This window comes from Numenius arquata, chromosome 8 (genome assembly GCF_964106895.1).
Source record: "Numenius arquata chromosome 8, bNumArq3.hap1.1, whole genome shotgun sequence".
NCBI classification, from domain to species: domain Eukaryota; kingdom Metazoa; phylum Chordata; class Aves; order Charadriiformes; family Scolopacidae; genus Numenius; species Numenius arquata.
The window spans coordinates 43463237-43487360 of record NC_133583.1 but is presented as its reverse complement, the minus strand read 5'-3'; the positions used below and the strand labels follow the sequence as shown (position 1 = coordinate 43487360).

The 24124-nt window shown below is 37.2% G+C and overlaps 1 protein-coding gene across 1 annotated transcript in view; it reads right to left on the bottom strand.

The window, feature by feature from the left end:
* Positions 1-24124, bottom strand: part of EVI5 (ecotropic viral integration site 5) — an 81766-nt gene that overhangs the window by 22730 nt on the left and 34912 nt on the right. The window contains exons 14-19 of the mRNA XM_074151851.1: positions 20865-20999; positions 18537-18677; positions 17847-18005; positions 15998-16144; positions 11871-11966; positions 544-639 (exon numbers count right to left, since the gene is read on the bottom strand). Of these exons, the coding sequence (XP_074007952.1) occupies positions 544-639; positions 11871-11966; positions 15998-16144; positions 17847-18005; positions 18537-18677; positions 20865-20999 (774 nt within the window). The remainder of the gene's footprint in view (positions 1-543; positions 640-11870; positions 11967-15997; positions 16145-17846; positions 18006-18536; positions 18678-20864; positions 21000-24124) is intronic.

Below are 24124 nucleotides of genomic sequence, written 5' to 3'. Positions count from 1 at the left end.
TGGCAGTTTAAAACTTAAAAATCTGTTAACTGATATTAAGCAAGCATCCTTTTTCTTTTTAAGCAATCTCAGTACACTACCACATAAAATTCATCCTCACAGAATCAAGAACCCAAAAAAAGTAATCTACACAGGGACTCTTAGACGTGCACAAATGCAGTTTAGTTTGAGTAAAACAGCCTTAAAAGTAGTAGCACATAAAGACATAAAGGAGCTTATTTTCATGCACACAGCTCCAAATACAGTAAATGCAATACAGTGAAATATGACCAACTCATGAAATTAAGGAAAAAATACAAGATGGAAAAGAAATGCTTATCTCATTTAACGTAAAATCATGTAACTAAGCAAATTTTTGTTCTCTTACATCCCAGGATAAGAGCAAGATTAACATATAAGAGTTAGTTTTATTGCATCCATTTAAAGTAATGTATATTGACAAAATCATGTACTGAGGCTGTAGTAACTACGCAAAACCTGCTACAAATGAAAGATAGGACAAAAGATGCAAGTGATCAAAGACAGTAGTATTTTATCACATACCTCATGATGCAGCTCAGCTATCTGATCTTTCAGTTCTCTGATGTACTGGTTGGAATCAGATTTATTAAGCTGCCCTTGAATTTTTCCTTCTTCTTTCTGTTTTGGTTAAAAAAAGAATCTTATTCAAATTATTCACTGATATACTATATTTAAAATCTTATTTTAACCACCTGCATATTTTTGTTGTAACACGTAAAAAATATTCTGATATTTATCGTATAGAAGTTCCAGAGAGCATAAGTGAAGTATGTCCCCTAGCACCAATACTGTGAGAAGTACAGATTAAAAATGGCAAGTAAAAAAAGCCAGAGATGAAGAGGAACGTGAAAGTTCCCTCACAACCAAATGCAGGTTTTAAGTTTCAAGATACTCAAGAAGGTGCCATCTGTACTTGAATGCCTGCAACACTTTCAGCTTGTCTCTAAAGGGAATCCTAATGTGACTGAAGCAAACTTGGCAGATCTGAGAGAAATAACCACCCTTGATGGAGAAGGTAGCCCATGTCTTCCAGTTTGCTACTAGTAAGTCAAAAGCAGCATTGGGTTATTTAATTTTTTATCTGAGTAATTTCTGAAGCAGCCACCAAATTTAGAGGACCTTGATTTTATATAAATCTTTACCTTGCCTGTAAGTCACATACAACCAATATATTACAGAAATACTAACATAATGGGAATATCTGTTTTTTCTACCCATAGCTCATTTTGCAGAAGTTTTAATTATAAGTGAAGAAAGCAAACAGTTAATTTCAACAACAGACAAGTTCAAAGTCATTTGCAAACCAAATTTATATACCTTTTAGAATGAAAGGTGTCAACTGTTCTTCAAAATACAAGACAAAAAGCTTTAAGGAGAGGTTCTTTTAAAACCTTAGAGGGAGAGACAATATACCACCTTCGAAACCCTTTTACTGCAACCTTGAGCACTGTCAGTGTTGGCAATCTCAAAACAATTTCTCTAATTTCAGACTTTGTTTTTCTCACAGCAAGGTATGCATTACAATATTACTTGAAAAAATAACTGTCATATTCACAATTAATTCACAGAATCTGCAACATGGGAGGCACAAGATCCTTTAGTGTATAATTCTATATTGAACCTAGTTTCCAAGGCAACCTATGGCTCAAATTCACACAAAAATGGTTGATATTAACAACATTACTAATTGTTCCTGTCCTGAATAGGTTAAACCACCCTCCACCCCACAAGCCATCATCTCTCTTTACAAGGATGATTATTGGTATTGGAGAAACCAAAACAGAAGCAACATCACCTGCAGACCAAAAATAATGCTGTCTACATCTCTGTACACAAAAAGCTTCATTGCTGTAAGAACCCAACATTCCAGACGAGAATGACCTGATCTCTTGTGGTAGCAGGAATATATAGGAGAAATACTCGTCTAAGTCCTTGCCCTCTGTTTGAAACCCTGACTTTTCCATTTAAGCCTCTTGTTCTTCAAATTACTGTGTAATAATACATTATAGTATCAAAAAGCAAGAGTAAAGCAAGGTTTTACTATAAATAGAAAATAGGTGGCATAACCCTTTTGAAATGAAAGTGTAATAAATAGTTGAGTTTACATTCAAACTGGGTGCACAAGATGACATGAAACAGGCATTCCCAAGTTAACTCAGTGAAAACTAACAGCAGAAGTAATAAGGTTTACTAGCTTAAGTTTGGCACTGCACAAATAGCCAAAAGCTGTTAGTGTATACCAGATAGAGTATACCATATTAGGAATTATGCAGTATCATCATATTTAAGTGGTTTTATTGTTACTTTTTATTCCATAAACAGCACCATAAAGTTAACGCACAGAATGGTTTTACATGTAAGTTTGCTTATAGAAGAACTGACTCCAGCTCCAATGAGCTGGAGCTGAATGTAAGGCGTAAGCCTGGCTTTAAGATCCTCATTATTAGTGAAGGGCAAATGAGCTTCAGTTTTCCTTTCAGAACTTTCAGCTGAAAATTCACAAAAAATGCATTTAGCACAAAACAGGAACCCTGCAATATCATTTTCTACAAACATACTTTTCAAAGAAATGTCATGCTGTAACTTCCTCTTGCAACATTCAAAACACTAGAGGTCAGAAGCTGATCCTTTTAACTGGCTGCAATAGAAATCAGGTATTTCTAGCTAACTAAACGAGCCCATGTTCTATAAGCTACAAAGTCTGTCTACAGTGGATAAATTAGAAGGATGACATAGGAAAAATTTTAGGACAAGCTATCAGAGCCTTCTTCATAGCTGCTGTTCATCTCTCTGAGCAAAGATAAGCTTTTTTTAAAAAAAAAGTAGACAAGTTGGTCGTGACATTAATTTAGTTATTTAAGAGACACTCACGCAGGTGCAGTAACAAACCACTGGAAAACATGCAGGTGTCAGACACTATAGCATTAAAATATTTTTTATTTCTTACCAAAATCATAGAGTTTATAGACTAAATAAGTGTACAGCTAAAAACTTACATTTTTCAAATGAACCAAAAAATTTTTTATAAAAAGTAGTTTTATCTGTCAGATTATGATTTTTAAGCTGCCCAACATTCTTTAAAACTATGAGAAGAGATTGGTATTTCTCATGATTACGTATATTTATTTTCATACAAGTACAAAATATTACCATGATCTGCAAAAGTGTTTCACTTTCCAGTCACATTCCATATTTGCATTAAGTTCAGATTACGTTGTAACAATTTCCAGCTTCTGATGAGCATATGTAAATCACAGGCAAATTTTGGGCATCTTGAATTTGGTAGTAATGTTCTTTAACACTAGTTTTTCATTAGGGCAGCTTGACAGAAGTCAAACAGGAAAAATTGTTGGCAAGAAAAACGGTTGGCAAGAAAAAACTTTGCCATGGCTGTTCCTTTTACCTTTACAGAAAGCAATATAAACAGCTTTCCCTGCTATCTGTTTGTATCTGTCACAAAGACAGAATATTTTCTCCCCAAAATTCTGTAGTTCTAGATTTGCTTCTTAATCTACACAAGATTGTACGACACGGTAGCTATTACTTCCCGATTACCATAAAAACCTATTTCTTACTGTTTTTATCAAGTGATCTTAATATCATCCTATGGTGTATTTTAAGGAGTAGTGTCAGAGCGTGTCTCTTGAGTGAAAACCTCCACCACTCCAAAACAAACCCTATATTCTGCCCCCATGCAGGTTAGATTCCCACTTGCACATCATAATTCTAGACATTAGCTGTGCTTTGGCACTAATTTATATGCCACTGTGATTGGTGAAAACCCCAGAGACAGCAAGCACACTCATGCTCCAAACATTTATCGACACACAGGGAAACCGCACAAAAGATTTTATGTTCATGTTTCATTTAGTACCCTAGTTTACAAAGCTTGAGCAGCTTCAGGTTGGATTTTTGGTTTCAAATTTAACACATTATATAGATATAATTTCTAACTCTTGAGACTTAGTCATGAGAGAACTGAGATTCTTCTCAGAGTTATCATTTGTTCTTAGTTCAGAATCTGGATTAAACTTGGACAAGAGATGGACAGGGTATTAGTTAAGTTGCAAGTGACATGGAAGTGGGACAGAAACTGAAAAGATACAACAGGTACTGAATGGAACTGAAACAAAAAAGGTGAAGACTTTAAACAATAACAATGATGGATTCTTGCAGATTTCATCTTCAGCCCACTATCTGCAGGATATGGCTGTTGCATTTATTTAGTTACTTGATGTACTGCAGGGCAACTGAAAACACTAATCTTCCAGGAACAACTGCTAGACCTCTGTCATTCATTTGCTTCTCTGCAGATACATGTTTTCCATTCTTCCTGCTGCCATCCTTCATTTTGTTTCCAGGCCCTCTAAAGAACAGATTAATTTCTCCTCCTGAGGGTACAACCAACAGTATATATTGAAAAGGTTTCTAGGCTCAGGCAGGAAGAAGTCAGTCTTGTATGGATTAACTCTTGTCTGGCCTCAGCTACCTCAGCCTAAGAACCACCTAGGGCAGACAGAAGCTCAGTTTCCGAGATCAAAGGATAACTCGAACTGGGGAAGAGAGGGCTTCTTGCCCAAAGGGCAGAAGCCTGCATTCTCCATGGTCTAACCCCAGCAGCCAGCGACTTTGGAGCCTATATTCAGGACATTCTTGACATCCTTTCTTGTCAATCCTAATTTTATTATAACTAGCTTCTTGCTTCAAGTGTTGAGCCATGCAGATGTGCTAGAAAACACAAGTTATCAGAATGGATTGATTTGGCAAGTCTTTCACAGATAAAACAAAGTAATCTCAACTCTTAAATGGAAAGAGTGCTCAAGAGCAAAGGACATAAAAGCCATCTTCAGTAAAACCACCAAGGAAAAAAGGGACTTGACTGCCCTGCTCAAGGCCCTTATAGATTCTGAATTCGGCTTTAACTTTCAATTTTTTAAAATACCTAAAATCCGAGGGTTTATGTTTCCATTAAATTACATTTTATACGCTTTGGCTGCAAACTGGTCTAGCTTCTGTCATAAGTTACTAGACAGCCACACTGACATAAGGAAAATTAAATTGCTTTCATGTAGCTTGAGTTAATTTATTGAATGCTTCCTGTTGTAGCATTTACTTCAGTAGGAACCAGGCACTTCACTCTGCGTTGGTTTTGTACTGTGCTTGAATGGTTTTGTACTACTGTGCTTGAGTAGTTTTGTACTTCTGAAGAAAACACTCAGATCAACTGTACTGGTTCAAAAGTGAATGTTAAGACTCCACTTATAATTTAAAAGTCTAAGGTATGAACATCACATCTCTTAAAAGGAAATAGCATAAGCAATTAGTAATCTCTCCATGTTGGGTTTTTTTTTTTTTAAATCTAAGATTATACACATAGGATGTGGGTTGTTGGTTTGTTTCTTTTGAGGGGGAGCACTATTACAGAAAATCTGTGGTATTTGGGGAGGTCACGACACAAAGAAGAATAGCTGGTCTCTAGGCAAATACTAACCTTTTTAAGTTTAAAACGAACATACAGTGAAAAAGCCAGATAACATATCAATAAGCAAAGTGTGAGTGTTATCAGAATAGCAAAATAATGGAAGCTAGCCAATTCTGGAATCTAGGAATTTTGTTTAAAAAAAAACCCACAAAATTCACAGTCATGTGTGACTGACTCTCTACATCAATTTCCCTGGAGTACCGCTTCTGCATGTTGGCACTACTGCAGAGCCAACCCACGCCTCCCAGAAGGGTTTTTAGAAAAGTAATGCTGCTTGGTGCTACATTGTAATTAGAGTCACCCTCTTGATTTTGCTGCTGTTAAAGATTAGTAACTTCCCCCTATTCTTATTGTCTCTTCCAAGAGACCATCTCCACCAGCACTTACAGGGTTAGAAAACCCTGTTATCAGGGAAACAAACACTCTATTGGCCAGGTATCACCTCTGCTCAAGGAAAAAGTACTTGAACAACAGCATAAGCAGCTGATATGCAATCCAACGTCCTGCCTCAGAGGTTGTGTATAGAGAGGGAGTAGCACGGTCAGTGAAGCAGGAAATGAGCCCCACAGATCAAAAAAAATAGCTGCTAAACCAGAACTCACTTAGGCCCCTTCAGTTTGGGAAGCCTGCATCTCTCTCATCCTGCTCTGAAGTACTAGAGTGACTACTCTAGTGCATACTACACTGGGAGCGCTCAAGAAGAAAAATCTGTTCCCCAAAAATTTGCTGCTTAGAATGAGGAAAAATTCTGCCCATCAGAAAGTGTCAGTTGAGATTCATGGTGGTAGTATCGTACTTAAATCCTCCTTTGTTTGGCTTCCTAAGTAAAAAAAACGTTTTTCTGTACCTTCCAAAGAAGCAGCAGCTACTCTCAAGAAACACACCCAATGCCTACTGAGAATGGCTGAGCATGTGGAGACCTTTCAGACTCAATCAGCATAAGATCAGGATGCAACAGTTGGCAACACAAGAGTGAAGGGACAGACTGCTTCAGAGAATGCTGATCTTAAATACCTGAAACCAGTACTGTATACTACCCTCCAAAGAATCAAGCATAGTAGTCATGATAAAACAAAGTTTAAATAATAAATAAATCAATCACTGGAAACCACCTGGAACACACTGGAGGCCTTAAGCCTGCTTTTGCTGCTCAACCAAAGAACCACCATGTAATCAAATTTCACTTGCAGGTGTTTCATCCCAAGAGGAACATAGGCAAAGTTTTCTAAAACACTCTCGATGATCACATCAGAGTAGGAAAAGAAATAGACATCAACAAGAAAATTGGCCATTTTAAATAATAAGAAAGCATCTAGGGTTGTCTTCACCTTAGTAACTGCAAACTTAAAACCACAGAAAACCAAAACCAATGGTTTTGCTGGTCCTCAGATAACAGTGTATCATCTTTACTAGAAATGTTTAGAGGGCAGGACATTTCCCTAACACCCTTTGTTTGATCTCTTCTGATTTAGAAATATTTACTTGGTAACAATCTGTCTCAGCCTCTTTTCAGGGGAGGCTTTTAAATTCTTACTCTGTGGCAAAAGACACTGTATTAAAAATGTAAATGAAGTTTATTCAGAAGGATAAATGCGGTAACTAGTGTCCTTCCAGTGACATTACAGTGACTCATTCTAGACTTTCAAAAAACACATCACTAACATCACACACCACTATTGATAAGAGTAAAAAAAAGTTTCCTGTAATTTGAAAAGATGGAAACAATTTCTTTACTCAACAGTCAGTACTTGGAAAAGTTATTAAACAGAGGTCACAGAAAGGCTTCATTCTAACGAAATGGTGCTAAAGTTTAAAATGTGGGGGAGAGAACTAGCACAATCATGGATTTCCTTTACAGTTGTTCTCAAAGCAGCTTTGACATGGTTAGAGATAGGGTAAATGTGACAAATTCTCGGAATCTGCCAGGAAACACATCAGGAGGAAGTGATGTTACCCCCTGTCCAAATCAACCTAATGAAGAGAAGAATTAATTCTTACAGATAGTTTTTGCTTTAAGAGTACTCAGACCTAAAGCCAGTTTTCTGTATTACAAGTCCGCTCTGTACCTCCCCAACCCAAACCAGCTGTGGATAATTTTAAGAGGGTGCTACAATCACCAGCCTGAACAGAAATGGAGTGAGAGGGATTAACCTGGAGAGCAGAGACTGCAGCTGGCCCAGCTCTGCTTCCTCATTCTGTCTACACTTTTACTGGCCTACTGCTCCTCACCCTAGCCAGCTGATTGACTCTAGCTTGCAACTGATGTAACCTTGCCTGAATTTCTCTAAAGCCTCTTTTTCTCTCATTTAGTCTGTCCTTCCTTCAACTATTGCAGAGAAACTTTTTTTTTTTTAAAAAAAAAAACAAACCACAAACCCACACCCTGAAACAACACCAAGGGACCAACAGGACTGCCCATATGTGATCAGAAGGAACACTTGCTATTAGGCCAGAAGCGTAGTGAAGCTTGGTAGACTTTTCTTGGCAGCTTTCGGAAAGCACACACAAGCTAAAAGCATTCAGGTTTTAAAGGCTTATATTAAGAAGTTAAAAGCATTTGCTTGTTGCAGTTGGAAGCTATCAGACCAGTTCAACTGAAAACAAGAAAGACCAATTCCCTGAGGAAATAAACCCAAGGTTTTGCTGATTGACTATAGACATAAAGGGAGACAATATCCATTCCTTAGTCCTGGCTCTCAGGATGGGACAAAAAGGGTCAGAGTGTGCATGTAGCTTGGCTAAAACAAGTCATTTAGTTACAGGATATGAACCTCTAACCTTTGTGATAAAGTGAACAGCTTCTCCCCAGCATGACGGTACAAAAAATAGCAGCCCAGCCATCCAATCCATCCTTCATTTGTTATTAATTTGCTCAAATGTCCTGCTCAAAGCCCAGAAGCCTCCTAAATACCTGCAAGTCATGTTTGCTTCCCAAGGGTTTTATAAGCTCAACTGGCAAGTCAGAGAAAATTAAGCAGGAGATAGAGGAGAAAACCAAGGCTGACAAAAGTAAGGCTTTGTTTATTCATGACTTCAGAGTTTTTCTTTGTCACTTCCGGGGCTTTATGTATACGCAACATAAGTTAAACCTCAGTTACACTTCAATTTTTTTGTTGTTTTTGCTAAAGAACGTCTCATACATTTCTTTCGTTTAAGAATATCCATCATGTATTGGACTATTTTTTGCACTTCAGTATGCATACACAAAAGTTTAAAAGCTTAGCATCAGGAACTGAATGCCTGACCAAGATAAGATGACATTCAGAATATATAAAAAAAAACTTCCTAACATCATAACAAAATGACATCTTGCTGCAGAATTATATCTACCATTAAATGATAGAACTCTCTCCTTCTCCCTCTCTGTCATTATTACTAACCAAAACTAAGAGCGACCCAGAAACTGTGATTTAAATCTAGCATTTGTGTGTAACGTCAGATCAGTTCTTATGTGGGAGTAGTGTTACTCTGTGTTTCAAATTTAACAACAGTGTCTTGCACCTACACCTACATGAATGTTTAAAAGGAAGGTGCACAGTTTAAGTTAAGCATTGCTATGGACCATGTGGACCTGGCACTGAATCCCTAGAGCTTCTTAGAAAAGCACCATCCCCCTCAAAAAAAGGAAGGTTATGTGGTAAGTTAACTTCCTCCCTTCATCATTATCAGCTTTAAAACAGTGTGACAAGCAGACCTATTTGTGATGCTCTGTGTTAAAAAGCACAATTACTTTGAGACTGACACTGATGCTCCAAGACCGGCTAAATATCTTAATGGTATTAAATATCACATTTCAAGTCATTAAGGCAAGTCGAGATTAAAAGGCACTCTGGTCCCCACATCAGTCACAGCAATTCCAGGGACAAGCTGAATGGAAGAGAACGGGAGGCAATTGTTTCTCCAATGAGGAAGAAAACCTAGATCTTCGATTTCCTTAAAAAGCGGCTTTTGTTTAAGCTCTATTATCAGTTGTATGTTTTATAGTTTACAGGATTCATGAGTTCAGGCTTTCCAACTCTATTATTTCTTTTTGGTGCAGGTGTTTCGTAGGCCTTTGAATACGCATACCATTGAGCATGAATACCCAAAAAGGAAGTTTTGATTATAAGTTTCATATTTGCTAGCAAAACACACTGTCAAAAATATCTGTTTGCTTACAAAAATCTTACCAAAAAACCAAATCTGTCACAGCCCAACAAAAGCATTTCAAGTCAGATCTAGAGTGTCAAAAATAAGTAGATTGACATTAGAGGAACTTAGTCTACTAAATCACTTGTTTTAAATGTATTTATATAGTTAACACTCAAAACCTGTATGTCACAACTGAAGAAGTTGTATTTCAGGCTAGAATAAGTTTGAGATCAACAGTTCACCAAAAGCCTAACAGGCAAACTCATTAAATTAGAAACATGAACCACAGCTGCAGGATGACTCCAGACTGTATACAAGGAAAGCACAGCCATTCTCATTTGTGCAGAAAAATCAAGAATCCTACTAAGAGACTACAGATCAAGAAATCATTAACAGGTGGCCATTTAAGAACACCAAAAAGATTGGAACCTGAAAGGCAGTTTAGTAGGAAACAAAAAAACCAAGGCCACTTAGCATATGAGAAAAATGGAAAAACATAAATAAAGATTGCATCATGCAAAGTAGCAATTGTGAAAAGGAAGAAGAGATGAAGTGGATAAACAACCAAACCTGAGACAGGGCAATACTGTGACAAAACAGGGACAAAGTGATTTTTGGTTGTATTAAGCCAGAGTCATGAAGTAGTTTACATTCCAGCACTTATCTTTTTACCTGTCTCATGACAAGATATTATAAAAATCTGCATGCAATTCTGGCACTCATAGCTTAAGCAGAAATATGGAAAGGGAATAAGAGATCACTATAAAATGATTGGACACTGATGATTTGATCGGTCAACAGAAAACCAAGTCAGATGTAAATACATTAAAAAATGAACGCAATTCTAATGTGGTGACAGCTATCAGAAAAACCAACTGATCATTACAGAATTCACCATTTTTTCATTTCATAAAATCAAGACTAGAGTACTTTTTTGGAGACCCATATCAGTCAAACAATGATGACATTTAAAGTCTGTGCTAAAGTTAAAATAATGCAAAATGAGTGGCTCCTAACCTACAAAATCAAATTGATTGAAGTAACCTTTAATTTTTTTTTTTTTTTTTAAGTAAAATGCTAACATACAAGTAGAAGGTCGACCTAAACTCAGCTATTCTGTTATCTTACTAGATAAATGATTCATATGCAATGTTTACTGTACTTATCTCAGTATTTCTAATGGAATGATCACAGCATTATCTAAGCATTATGTGATTAAAAGAAATGATTGCTTTATCTTTTCATAAATTTAGTGCACTGCACTAGAGGAAAAACATTCAAAGTGAAAATTCTTTATACAAGCTCCATTAAATCTATTTGTACATTCCATATATGAAGAGATGAAAAAGATGCAAGTAGCTGAGAAATCATAGGGAAAAGAATTTGACACAAAACAGTAAAGTCATCATTCTTGAAGGAAAGATTTCAGAGGGAAGAAAAACTAGCGATACCAGTTTAAAAAAAACAGAAGAGGTAAACTAGAGAGTAACTAGCTTGTAATTTAGGAATAACAACCAAGAAAACCTTTGCAGATGGGTGCAGCGGATTTAAGACAGGACAACAGTATGTGAGTACAGGAAAGAGACTACAGTAAAACATCATTATTTCTCAAAGCCAAGAAAATATAAAGAACAGCCATTTATGGTTCTCTCATGAAGGGAGCAGTGAGTTCATGAGACAGCGAAAGCTCTAAAAGGAACTGAAAGCATAAGGAACAACACAAAGGCCAAAGGATGCATCTTCTGATCCTATAGTGACATGGTAGCAGTAAGTAACATTTCTGTTTTCAAGATTTACATAAAGGGAGTAAGTTTTACAAGAAATCCTCCAATACTGGTCATAGCAGAAGAGTAAGCACAGAAAAGAATGGTTGCTGGAATCAAAAGGTGTGCATATTTTGACAGATGATGTTTTCAATCTTACCTATTAATTGGTAAAAATTACCTATTACAAGACAAAAAACAAATACAGAAGGCAGAGTTTAAAAGAACGTTGCCTGTAGCATGATTTTTGAACAGAAGCAGATATTTACAGCTTACAAGTATGCCCATAATATAGATTTAAGGCATTTACTTATAAAGGAGGCACATTCAGCAATATCATTATCCCACTTTGCAAAGCAGTGCATTGTAGTCACAGTAGGTTAAGAAGGAAAGAAAATGGAGGGGAAAAAAAAACCACAAAGTGCAAAGAGTAATCAGTATCGAGTTACACATTTAATGCCATCACTTGTTACCTGGATTTCTAATTCAGCAATATGCTGTTGGAGTTCAGCTACAGCTGCAATGCGGTCTGCCTCACGGAGCCGTACAGCCATCACTTCTTCTTTACTCTGAAAGAAGTAATAGATTGAAGCTAACAAATAATATGTTTCAGTTGATTAAAGACTGTGCACTGCTTTTACCCAAAATCACGTAAGTAAAGAAAACTTAATACACTGCTGTGTGAAATATCATACCTATCGATAAGGCATATTCTAAAGAACACAAATTTAGTTTACACTCATAAAATTGTGTAATTATCTAATATAAATTCTAAACTGTAATAAACTAAAAAAAACTAATAATCTGTATAGTTTTGCAAACATGCTGTTATCAATTTCCAGGTCCAGAAATGTTATATTATAAATTAAGAGAAAGTATCAACATAACAAAAAAACAGCTTATGCTTCAACTTTTGACTTTATACATAAACAGCAAAGCTACATAAGAGTTACTTATTTCATCATTCTCTTTGTCTAAAAAAATAAACAATCACAAAAGCACAGATATTCTCAATCTCATTTAAGTCTAGCTATCTTAGTCACAGTGTACAACGAAGATTTGCAAGACAGTTTAGAATAAAATTCTAATGCCTGTAACCTACCATCAGACTCCTGGTTTAAGTTTAACCTGTAAGTTTGCCTATAAATGATAGACAATTTGAGTTTGGACAAGAGAGAAGGAAGTTTCCTTATTTCATGAGGCAAGTCCTCAAGACTTCAGAGCACAAAACAGTATTATACGGTTGGCAGCTTGGTACAGCCACAGAGAGAAAACAGTGACCGATACTGAGTGAGCAATACTTTCAGCTGCAGTACAAATAATTCTGGGGGAGAAACAGACTGGGCTCAAGTACACCTACTTTAATGGCAGACTGATGTAACGCTGCAAACTGTAGTTACTCTAAATCAGTTTCAGTATTTCAGTTATTTTAATGTGTGCTTCAAACTGACAGTACTTAACCACGCTTCGTTAGACAGTTTGGGTGAGACCGAATTGAACATGCCAAAGCTTATCTATAGTAGCTACTTAAAAACATGCTGTTTGTTTCAAAAAGAGATTCCTGTAATGAAGGTACATAAATCTACAGGATCCACTTAACAGCATCTGTAATCAGTGGAGTCCATTTCGGAGGACCCCATTATGTGGTAGCCAAAGTTTAGCCATTATTGCTAAATTCTGCTGCACAATTGCTCGAATGAAGTCAAACCCACAGGATTGCATGTATTTAACTGAAAGCTAAACGACAGACAGGCTTGGTTTGACTTTGGTATCCGAGATGAGTCAATAGTGTTGCTGTAGATGGCACTGATGCTTTAAAACCTAAAAAAAAAACCCCATGAAATACCTGGAGTACATCTCAGTTATTTTCTGTTCTTAAATTTCTTTAAAATAGAACTAACAACAACAAAATTCAGCTTCAGTTAAAGTTCTTTCCGCAAAATAAGGCAAAACTAGCAAGAAATTGCCAATTACAAATTACCACTATAGCTTTGAGTAATGAACACAAGATCAGAGTTTACTACACAACTAAATTGCCAATATTTACGCATTACTTTCGAGAAAAGAAATTACAAGAAGAAATAAAAATCTGTAAAAACTGAGAATTGTGGTATTATAGTAAAACTATGCATATTAATCAGGATGTCATTTCATCTCCAGGCTAAATGACAATGATAAACCACTCAAACTACACTCTTGATTCGTATTGTCCACAGAAGCCTTTGATGAAATTGCAGCTAATGCAGTCTTTGGGGTACGTATGGTATTACAGGCAAAACGTATGTATATTGGATAAAATTGAGAAACAAACACTCAACCAATAACAGTGCTGCATGAATGAGAATAGAAACAAGTAGTGCATATAAAAAAGGTTCAGTTACATTAAAGGCAAAACTGACCAGGGGAACTACAGGCCAGTCAGTCTCACCTCTGTGCCCAGCAAGATCATGGAGCAGATCCTCCTGGAATCTCTGCTAAGGCACATGGAAAATGAGGTGATTGGTGACCGCCAACGCAGCTTCACCAAGGGCAAGTCATGCCTGACAAATTCGGTGGCCTTCCACGATGGTGCTAGAGCACTGGTAGACAAGGAAAAAGCAAGAGACATCATCTACCTGGACTTATGCAAAACATTTGACACCGTCCCACGTGACATCCTGGTCTCTAAATTTGAAAGGTATGGATTTGATGGAGGGACCACTCAGTGAATAAGGAACTGGCAGGATGGCCACACTGAAAGGGTTGTGGTCAATGGCTCGATGTCCAAGTGGAAGCTAGGGGCAAGTGGTGTTCCTCAGGGGTCAGTACTGGGACCAGTGCTGTTTAACATCTTTGTCAGAGACATGGACAGTGGGATTGAGTGCACCCTCAGCAAGTTTGCCGACGACACCAAGCTGTGTGGCATGGTTGACATGCTGGAGGAAAGGGATGCCATCCAGAGGGACCTGGACAGGCTTGAGAGGTGGGCCTGTGTGAACCTCATGAAGTTCAACCAGGCCAAGTGCAAGGTCCTGCACCTGGGTCATGGCAATCCCAAGCACAAATACAGATTGGGCAGAGAATGGATTGAGAGCAGCCCTGAGGAGAAGGACGCGGGGGTGTTGGTGGACAAGAAGCTCAACGTGAGCTGGCAATGTGCACTGGCAGCCCAGAAAACCAACTGCATCCGGGGCTTCATCGAAAGGATGGAGCACCTCTCTTATGAAAGCAGGCTAAGAGAGTTGGGATTGTTCAGCCTGGAGAAAAGAAGGCTCCGGGGAGACCTTATAGCAGCCTTCCAGTACCTAAAAGGGGCCTACTGGAGAAATGGGTAGGAACTATTTATCAGGGAGTGTAGCAACAGGACGAGGGGTAACGGTTTTAAATTGAAAGAGGGGAGATTTAGGTCAGATATTAGGAAGAAATTCTTTACTGTGAGGGAGAAACTGGAACAGGTTGCCCAGAGAGGTTGTGAATGCCCCGTGCCTGGAAGTGTTCAAGTCCAGGCTGGATGGGGCTTTGAGCGACCTGGTCTAGTGGGAGGTGTCCCTGCCCATGGCAGGGGGGTTGGAACTCGATGATCTTTAACGTCCCTTCGAACTCTAACCATTCTATGATTCTATCATGAACAACAAATTCTATAACGCCATCTTCTCTTAAGTTGGCCATTCACAGCCACAGTTTAATAAATAGTATTCTGATTATTCATCTCATATTACAGTACTATTTTTAACATGCTAATAAGTAGCCTATTTAGAAATTACTGACTGTTCAGCACTAGCTGATTTCATTACAGTGTATTCATACATCTTTTGGACATAAGATTTAAGTAAAAAGTTGATTTCATGTCTCTATCAAATAATATCCTAACTATAATGATTTGTCAACTAACACTACTTTTTTTTTTTTTTTTGAAGTAAACATCAGGAGCAATTTCAGGAAAAATTTCATCCAATTTAAGAGAAAAAAAGCTTGTAAGACTTATTCTTTATTTCTTGTCCATATTATATGTGGACAAGTTAAAGACATAAGTTATTAGTAAATGGTTATGGATTTAGTTACAAAACTAAATAATTAAATCTGAGATGCAAACATCAGATGGGGCTCTCTTTTGTGCATTGACAGTAATAAAAATTACTCTTTTGCCCGATGTTTTTGGGCTGTCCCCTTAAAGTCTGGTTACTATTAGGCAATGGCTACTGTAACACTCCCTTCTGTAGGCCTCCATTCAAATACTACTTTTACTCCCTAAGCTAATTCTACAGCAATAGTCAGTGTTGAAGTAATGAACCTCTTCTATCACTAAAGACAGAGTACACAGTGATCAGAATCTCATGTGTGTCTTTTCATATATTATACACAAAACACTTTCCTGAATAGTACCACACTTTAAAGTAAAAGTTTATCTTTGACAGAGCTGCTTCTTTGTGGTCCCACAAAATCTCAAGCGATTTTTGGAAGACAGTGAATTCAAGATGATATTGTCAAATCAGTAAAAGAAAGTTTTGGTTCTGTGATTTCTACTTCTCAGTGATGGCATAGTTCTATCCAACAACAGCAGACAAGACTAAAAAGCACATGTATGTTAGCACACAAATAGTCTATTCACGGTGTTGTTTACCTTGCATTCAATCTCTGCTTGTCTACGCTTTGCTTCATTCAACTGAGCAAGAAGTCCTTTGTTCTGTGCAGAAAGATACTGTACCTTCCCCTGCAGATTGGTAACCTCTTGCTCTGCCCTTCGTAAATGGTTACTATTGATCTGATTCTGAAATTTATGGCAAAAAAAAAAAAGGAAAGAAAATGTATGTTAAGGAATGATCTTTGATATTAATTTAACTCCCCGAAGTCTGACAAGAAAGGCTTACAGATCACTTATTATAAAAAAAATAAAACAATGCGCTTTTGAGGAAAAAGCATTCAGAGTTTTCTAAGTGTAATCAGAAAAGTTTCAATGACATTTGGTTTATGACCAGGATATTCAAATTGTTCTTAAACAACCGATGACCCATTGTAAGAACATTATTGCAAAGATCCTATACATCTATTTTCCCCAATCTCTTGCTTAGGTAAGGCAAAGATTTTATGAACTTGTATTCCAGCTACAACAACAAGCTGATGCATCCAAGAAACATCAGGTATGTCAGAAATATTGTATGTACACTTCTGTCCATTAAATTCCTGAAAGTAACACGGCACGTTAATTAAGATCACTACATTAGTTCAAGTCACACCATTTTTACATGAAGCTGTGCATTGGCCAGTACATAACACAAGAACCACTGCACTTCTGTCGAACGATAGCTAAACAGCATAAGCATACACAAAGACTCGATGCGTAACACTGAAACAAGAAGCACCTAAAGGTCTGGGGACTTTAATACACGGAATCCAGACAGCGGGATACCTATGCCCCCTACTGACTAAAATAAATACACAGATGGGGGAAAGGCAACAAAACAGAAGCGCATGTTAACTGTAGTGAAAGAGTGCTAGTACTTCAATGAACAGTTTAAAAGGTAAGGCAAGAGGAAACTTATTCAGTTGGTATAGAAAAAGTGGTGCCTCTGTCAGCAATAAGCCACCACGTGCCTTACAGTTAGCTCATCTCCCTTCAGTAGCACATCCTTACGTGCCCTCCTGGCTTCTGGGATCGCTGAAGCTTGTCAAGTAAAGTTTCTGTTTGTTTAGCCTTTTGGATATACAGGTCTTCTTCAAGTAACAGATATATTTTGTGGGTATTTCATGGGAAGATTTCTCAAAAGCCTGTTACAAATCCTTCTCAATCAACAGCACATTGTGCTTGTTGATCCAGTGGAGAGTTCACTAATTATAATATGAACTCACCAACATTAGCGCACTTTCATTTCAGATTTGTTTACTCAATTACACCTTATTCCCTGGTTACAAATCTCAGCAATGGTGGTTAATCATGGGGTTTTTTTGCTGGCACAGGAAAGGTAAAGTTTTTGCTTAAAAAAACAAAAAACAAACCCAAACAAAAACAAGAACACTTGACAACATGAAGCTGTTTTCCTGAGAGTCCACAGTTTAGTAGCCAGATTTATTAGATAGTAGATAATCTAGTATAGGCAATTTCACCAGAAGAAAGAAGTAGAATTATTATCAGAATCATCAATTAGGTTTGTAAAATTTAAAACACCTTAAACATACTTTTGTTGTTATACCAGTTATGGTTTAATGAATTAAGAGACACACACATTCACAGAATCTACTAATTAGTCCAAATGAAAAATTCAGAAAGCTTAGTCCTGGAAAAGACTAAAGAGACATTAAAGTAAGTTGGACTGTATGCACTAGATTCTCCTGGTCTAATAGCATTACAAAAGCGCATTTTGGAACTAAAGTCATGCCTGTAGATGGTAAAGATCATCATTGGATATCTACCATTTGACACCAATTTGCCAGCATTCAGCTCAATTCATACGTGCTAGTGTTCAGTAACATACCTGTGTTTCCATCTCCATCATTCTTTGTTTGATTTCTTTCAGTTCAGCCTGAGTTTCTGCTTCTCTCAATCGGACTGTCATCAGCTCATCCTGTAGCTCATTCACTGTGTTTTTTCTGGGAGGATCTTTCCATCTTCCACTGGTACGAGCTAGATGACGCTAAAAGAACAGCATGCCATTGCTGATAATGCCTGATCTTTCTTGGTGTTCCCTTGTTTCAGTTAAGGTCTCAAGAGTTCTATGGGAACAAGTTGCTATAGTGCTCCTGTTTGTCCTAAAAACTAGAAACCCATGCAAACTTACTAGTTTTAAGAACAGACAATTAAAAAGCTGAAGACAATCATTCCCAACTACAGTAAGTCAGTGAATTGCAAGTGAGACTTTTGCCTTTTTCAAGCCCTTATTAACATTGAGTGAAACAGGAGTACTGAGCAGGTACTTCCTTTCTATCAGCACAGTTAGCGGAGAGCCTGTGCCACCAGCTATCTGTAACAACTAGGGACCAGTTTCTAACATACTTTTGAAGTAAAGTTTCTTGTGACAGCTACATTTAAAGGTTTTCTCACCTCAGCAGCTTGATTTACCATCACTAGTTGTTACTTGACCTCTACATTTCAAAATTTTCTAGTCTTTTGCTTTATCATCATTCATTGAAAATATAAATTGTTAAAAGCGTATTGCTTCCCATACCTGCCAGTGTTCCTCCAAGTCTTTGACTTGCTGCCTTAGTTCTTTGAGACCCATCAGAGCTTCTGCTTCTCTTAATTTTACTGCAATCAGTTCTTCTTGCAGCCTAGCAACATTTTCCTCATCAGGGAGAGAGCTGTTCCTCTGCAACAATGACCATCCTCTTAAATATGTATTTGAATAAAATTGTGCTTAAGTGAGACCCACTCCAAGAATACAGGCATGGAATGATAGCTCTTATTACTAACCAAACTTTCTTAATTACACAACCCTTTCAAAATAAAACCCCTCAAAAAAAAAAAAATAATCTAAGTTCCTGGATATAGCAAGTGTCAACAAATATTTTCCAACAACAAAAAATTGACAAGGTAGTTTTGGGTATTCTGACTTCCAGATTTCCCTGAATGGTACCCTTAACAAAGCATTTTTTACACTATTTTGCACATATCATCAAAAATATTGAGAGAAATCTGAAAGATTTTGAGCTAGTTCATAAAATTAAAGCAAATGAGGAACTGAAATTACACCTTTAGAGTTATAACTTACAGGAAAAACAATAAATGGAAATTTATTTTTTGGGAAGTAGGTCATCTGCCTTTGAAAAGGAGAAAAGATAAGTTGACAAAGGAACCATCCATTAATATTTATAAACAAACACCAGTCAAGAAAAGGTCTTACAGATGAAAGTGCATGGATGTTTACAAAAAACACGAGGAAAAAGTAGAAAGACGAAAGAAAGCTAAACAGAAAACAGGAAAACACATGGGAGCAGTCACCTAGGAAAGTAAAGTAGTGATGAAAGCATTAGAATGGAAGTTTGGGAAAAAACAGAGGGGAAGAAAAAGAACATAGAACATAACTACAATATCCCTACATCAAATCATTGGTCATCAAATACTCAAAAGTTGTACTGTCCTTCATCACTTTCTACTGTATTGCTCAGTAGTATTTTGAGTAGATGTGTACTTTTGTAGCTGTATAGTACTGTGACAGTTGCCAGGTTTTCCTGAGGGTTGAGACTGAAGTACATTATTAAGAGGACACAGCACAACAGCCATTTATTAGCATCCCCGTGTTTCAGAATCACGGTATCTGAGTATTGGCAAATACATGAAGCAACAGGGTGTGTTTCTGAACGTTTACATCGCTGTCAGTGTAGCCATGCAAGTCTTGGGTTACAGGATCTTGAGCAGGATTTTCCCAGATTACAACACGCATCACTAACAGCAGTAAAGAACTGTATTTGTAGGATTTTAATGGCATTAACTTCAATCACCTTCTCACGTGCCTAAATTTCATTATGACAGACTGAAATACTACTATACATCTGAATTGTCTGGTACACTGGAATTTCCCTCACTGCTCCAGTTTTCTTCACATTTAATTTTTCAGCGTATGCCATCTTCATGCTGATGAAGGTTAAGAAAAGAAGTAGTCTCTTTTTGAACTTTGAAAAATACCTTAGATCCTGAATTCTTACCAATGTTCAGTACAGTAAAAACTACCACTCTGCTTGCCTCTCTGGCTCCCATGAAGCCCCTCAGATAATTGAAAACGTAAAATCTTAACTCTAGTGGGTTAATCCAATTAGCTAGTAAATTCTGGCGACATTCCCAAGTATACAGCTCTTTAAAATTTCCATGAGGAAACAATTTCCAAAGCCAATACAAAAGGATCTGAAAAGCATGCTTTATGTTTGGTCAATTAGTGGGGTTTTTCTTTCCTTTTTTTTTTTTTAATATTTTATTTTGCAGTTAAGTTTTTCTTCAAAGAAAGGTAAACGTTTGACAATTGGTTTGAGTTCAGCTCGAACTCTGGCATCAGTAAGTTACGCGTTGGGATGGCACCCAAAAAGCAGTAGAGACTCTGGTACTACACAGTGGAATTATTCTTTCCCTACCCGTAATGGGATGAAGTGGATGACGCTCAAGAACTCGAGACCTGGGAATGGTAATGCTGAACTCTTTCCTCTTCCTCTCCCAAACTATTTAGTTTCACATCACCGCATCGCTCACCCTAGGCCAACTGCTCTTGTTGCAGGACATAAGTTAAATACAATTCATGTTTACTGTAAAGACCACCAGAATCCAAGTTCTCCACTGCAGTGGGCTTCAGGAACAGGACAAGAGTGATCTGTTCTTCATAAACCTTTCCCAGTGCAAACAGATCTCAGGTTTTTTGCTATATTAACATCAGGTTTGTGTAGCATGTAAAGATTGCAAGAGGTGAAAGCAGAAGAGAAGATTCTAGAGCACAGTTACGCAAAGAATTACAGGGACCTGTGTTCTGTTTCCTGTACTTTTTTATACAGAGGGTCCTTGTTTGATTTACCTTTTCCATCTCTAGAACTTTATCTTGCATCTCCTTCAGGGCACAATGGGATTCTGCTTCACTCAGCCTGGCTTGGACCAGCTCTTTTTCCAGTTGTAGCACAAAGTCTTCACTGTATCGTGAACTGCATTTATGCTACAAAGTTTGCAGAAATATGTTTAGTATGAAGCATAGACGGTTTGAAAGGGGTTTTATATGCCAGATTTGGAGGGTAAAGTACATTCAAATGCTTAACATTAGGAATACTAGCTTAAGATCAACGGAAGTGCTTACCTTACACAAGTCTACTAACATGTCCATCCAGGCTGCCAACAATAAGAACCCTAATGCTACGCCTCTCAAACAACTGCACCTCCACGCAGCCAAATATGTAAGGCCATTAAACTGAGACCCCTATTAGTACTGATGAGCAACAACTCACACTTTTTTCTCACTACCCACACTGAAAAATTCTCCAAGAATCTGTGATTATTTTGTGGTATGCTGAAAAAGATGCTTAGGGAAGACTAGCTTATTACAAGGTTAATAGAAGTATCTTTCTTGATCCCTACTCACTTAAAATCTGATTCAACAGAAGCCTTCCATAATCTTGTATTTATGAGAAAAAGCCAGGCACAAGTAGCAGTACAGCCCCTTCTAGGCAGGCAGCATAGGCCCAAGATAAAGACATTTGGTTCTTTCCATACAGGACTTACTCCAAGACTATCCCCAGCCAGTTTTGCACACCCAAACACATTTCCTCAGTAATAAAACGGCAGTTCAGAACTTAAGGTCACCCTTTGCAAACTTCAGAGAGAAGGGAAGAAAAACAAGCCACCCCACAGTTCTGTGAAAGTAAGATAATTCACCATTAATTTATTTCTTGACTGTTCATTAGCTGGAATTAAAAGCGAGATCCATCCTTTTACTTGCTAAAGCACAGTTTCATCAAACAGCATCTTTCAACAGATACATCCAACTGAAGTCAAAATAAGCCATCTAAGTCAAACTGTATTCAAAAGCCCTACTTAACTTTTTCCTCCAGTCAATAGTTACAAAACACATAATATTTCTTCCTTAGGTCACTTTAAAATTATTTGAGATTCACCACAGATTGTCAGACTTGCTTGACAGGCCATGCCATCCTAAATCAGCATTATAACATCTGGTTTAGGAAAAAACAGGTGTTGAAATCCCCGAAGTGAAGTTGTCTAGTTATTGTGTATGCATAGCTACCCAGAAAATTAAATTTAAAGAGAAATCATTTAATACATCTTTGGTGCCATTAACTACATTGTGAAGAATAAATACTATACTTGGATTCCTACATGAATTTTTATTCAATTAACAACGGAACTTTAAAATCCATAGAGTACTCTTTATACTAAAGATGCAACTACTTCTTCCTTTATTTTTTGTTTGCATCAAACAACTTAGTTTTCTGCATCTAACAGTTGGCAAAATTAACAGAAAAGTCTTCAGTTCCATACGCTTCTGTTGGGGTATGACATTCTCTGACCTTTAATGCACAAACCGAAGGCAACCAGGACTAAACAAGGATTTACTACATGTAACTACATGGTTTTTCATTTATTTTTATACTTCTGTGTGTCAACTAAGCCTTTCATCATGACTTACAGTACAATCCAAAATCTACACTAACTAATCTTAGTGTTACAATTTATTGTATTTCTTATAAATACATGTCTACAGGGAGCTATAACGGAGGAGATATATATAAAGCATTAAAAAGCAATTATAGCTTATGCTGGCAGCCTTTAGTGTCACAGAGACTATCCATTTAAGTGCTCATCCTACCCAACTATGCAGCTGAACACACAAGGAACACTTAATGTACAAAGATCATAGTATATTTAATATTCTTTTTCCCTTATACGGTACTAATTTCATTCATATTCTTTTCAACCCACATAGTGCCTTTGCCTCAGCAAGCAGCAGAGGTAGCCCTGACTGGAACGTAAGGAGAGACTGGGTGGACAATGCCGGTGCACCTCTACAATTGTTTCACGTGATACGAGGCCATGAGGAGCACACGTATGTAGCAACATGCAGACACAGAGAACAGCGTCTCTTTTATTCCCTGGCTGTTTGTACAAGTTCATCAGATGATACACAGCAACTTAAAGGAACTATGATTTTGTTCCAGATTCTGCTTATGATACATACAGAACAAGAACAAACGCAGTGTGCTTTCCTCAGGTAAGGCGGCATCTTGCACTTTTCAATGCAATTTCAGGAAATTGAGAAAAAACAGCAGATTTGAAGAACTGAATTCATCCTGATTTTGCAACAATATGTAAGTGTACTCTAAATAGTTTTTGACTACAAAAATCTAACTGATGTTTGTCAAATAATAAGTAATGAAGAGTGTAAGAGAAGTTACTTATCCAGTTTCAGGCACAAGTCATGCCGCCTTTAAATCTGTCTTTAGATTTCGCCTGCCTAAGGACTACATTAGGAGTACCTATCTGTTTACCCACAACAAACTTTAAATCAAGTCTTGGCAAGTCTTAAAGCTGACTTTAAATCAAGTCAACTGGCAAAACATACAGCCTAGATCAAAACAGATTTTAAAAACAATATTCACAAGTTCAAAGTTGTGATTTTTTCTCCTTAGAAAACAACATACAATTTTAGTAATGTAGAATATAAAGGTAACACAAGTTTATAGTCAAAACAATGTTTGACAACTACTTTAAGACTGACTTCTTCAGCAAAAACCTGCTTTTGTGTATCTGCCTTAAGCCCTAGAATTTGTGACAAAACCCACAATGTGAATCCAGATTTCCAGGCACCAGCCAAACATCTTAACCACAGTGACACTGTTTGTCTTGGCTGTGTTGAAGATATGTTTGCAGTATAAAGCACTAAAAATGTAGTTCTATAGCTTTTTACTTCTGAAAGCAACAAGTCCTTGCTTGGCCTCACAAAACTGGATTTCTTCCCCCCCCAACTTTTCTTAAAATCTCAGAAATAGTAAAATCTCAGAGACTGACTAACCATTCCAAACATTATTTTGGCCAATGACAGATCATTACATGTAGTTACAGAATGCTTTTTCAGTACTCTATACTGAAGGGCAACTAACAGATTGTTCAGCAGCTGCCCAGCTAACTTTGGTTACACATTTAAACACTAACTGTAGTACTTCACTAAATACAGTATTTTTATATTCTGCGTTTTGGTTGCACATCAGAACATAATTTAAAGAAAGTATATCATAAAGTTCCATAAGGTTGCAACACTCATTTATAAGCATA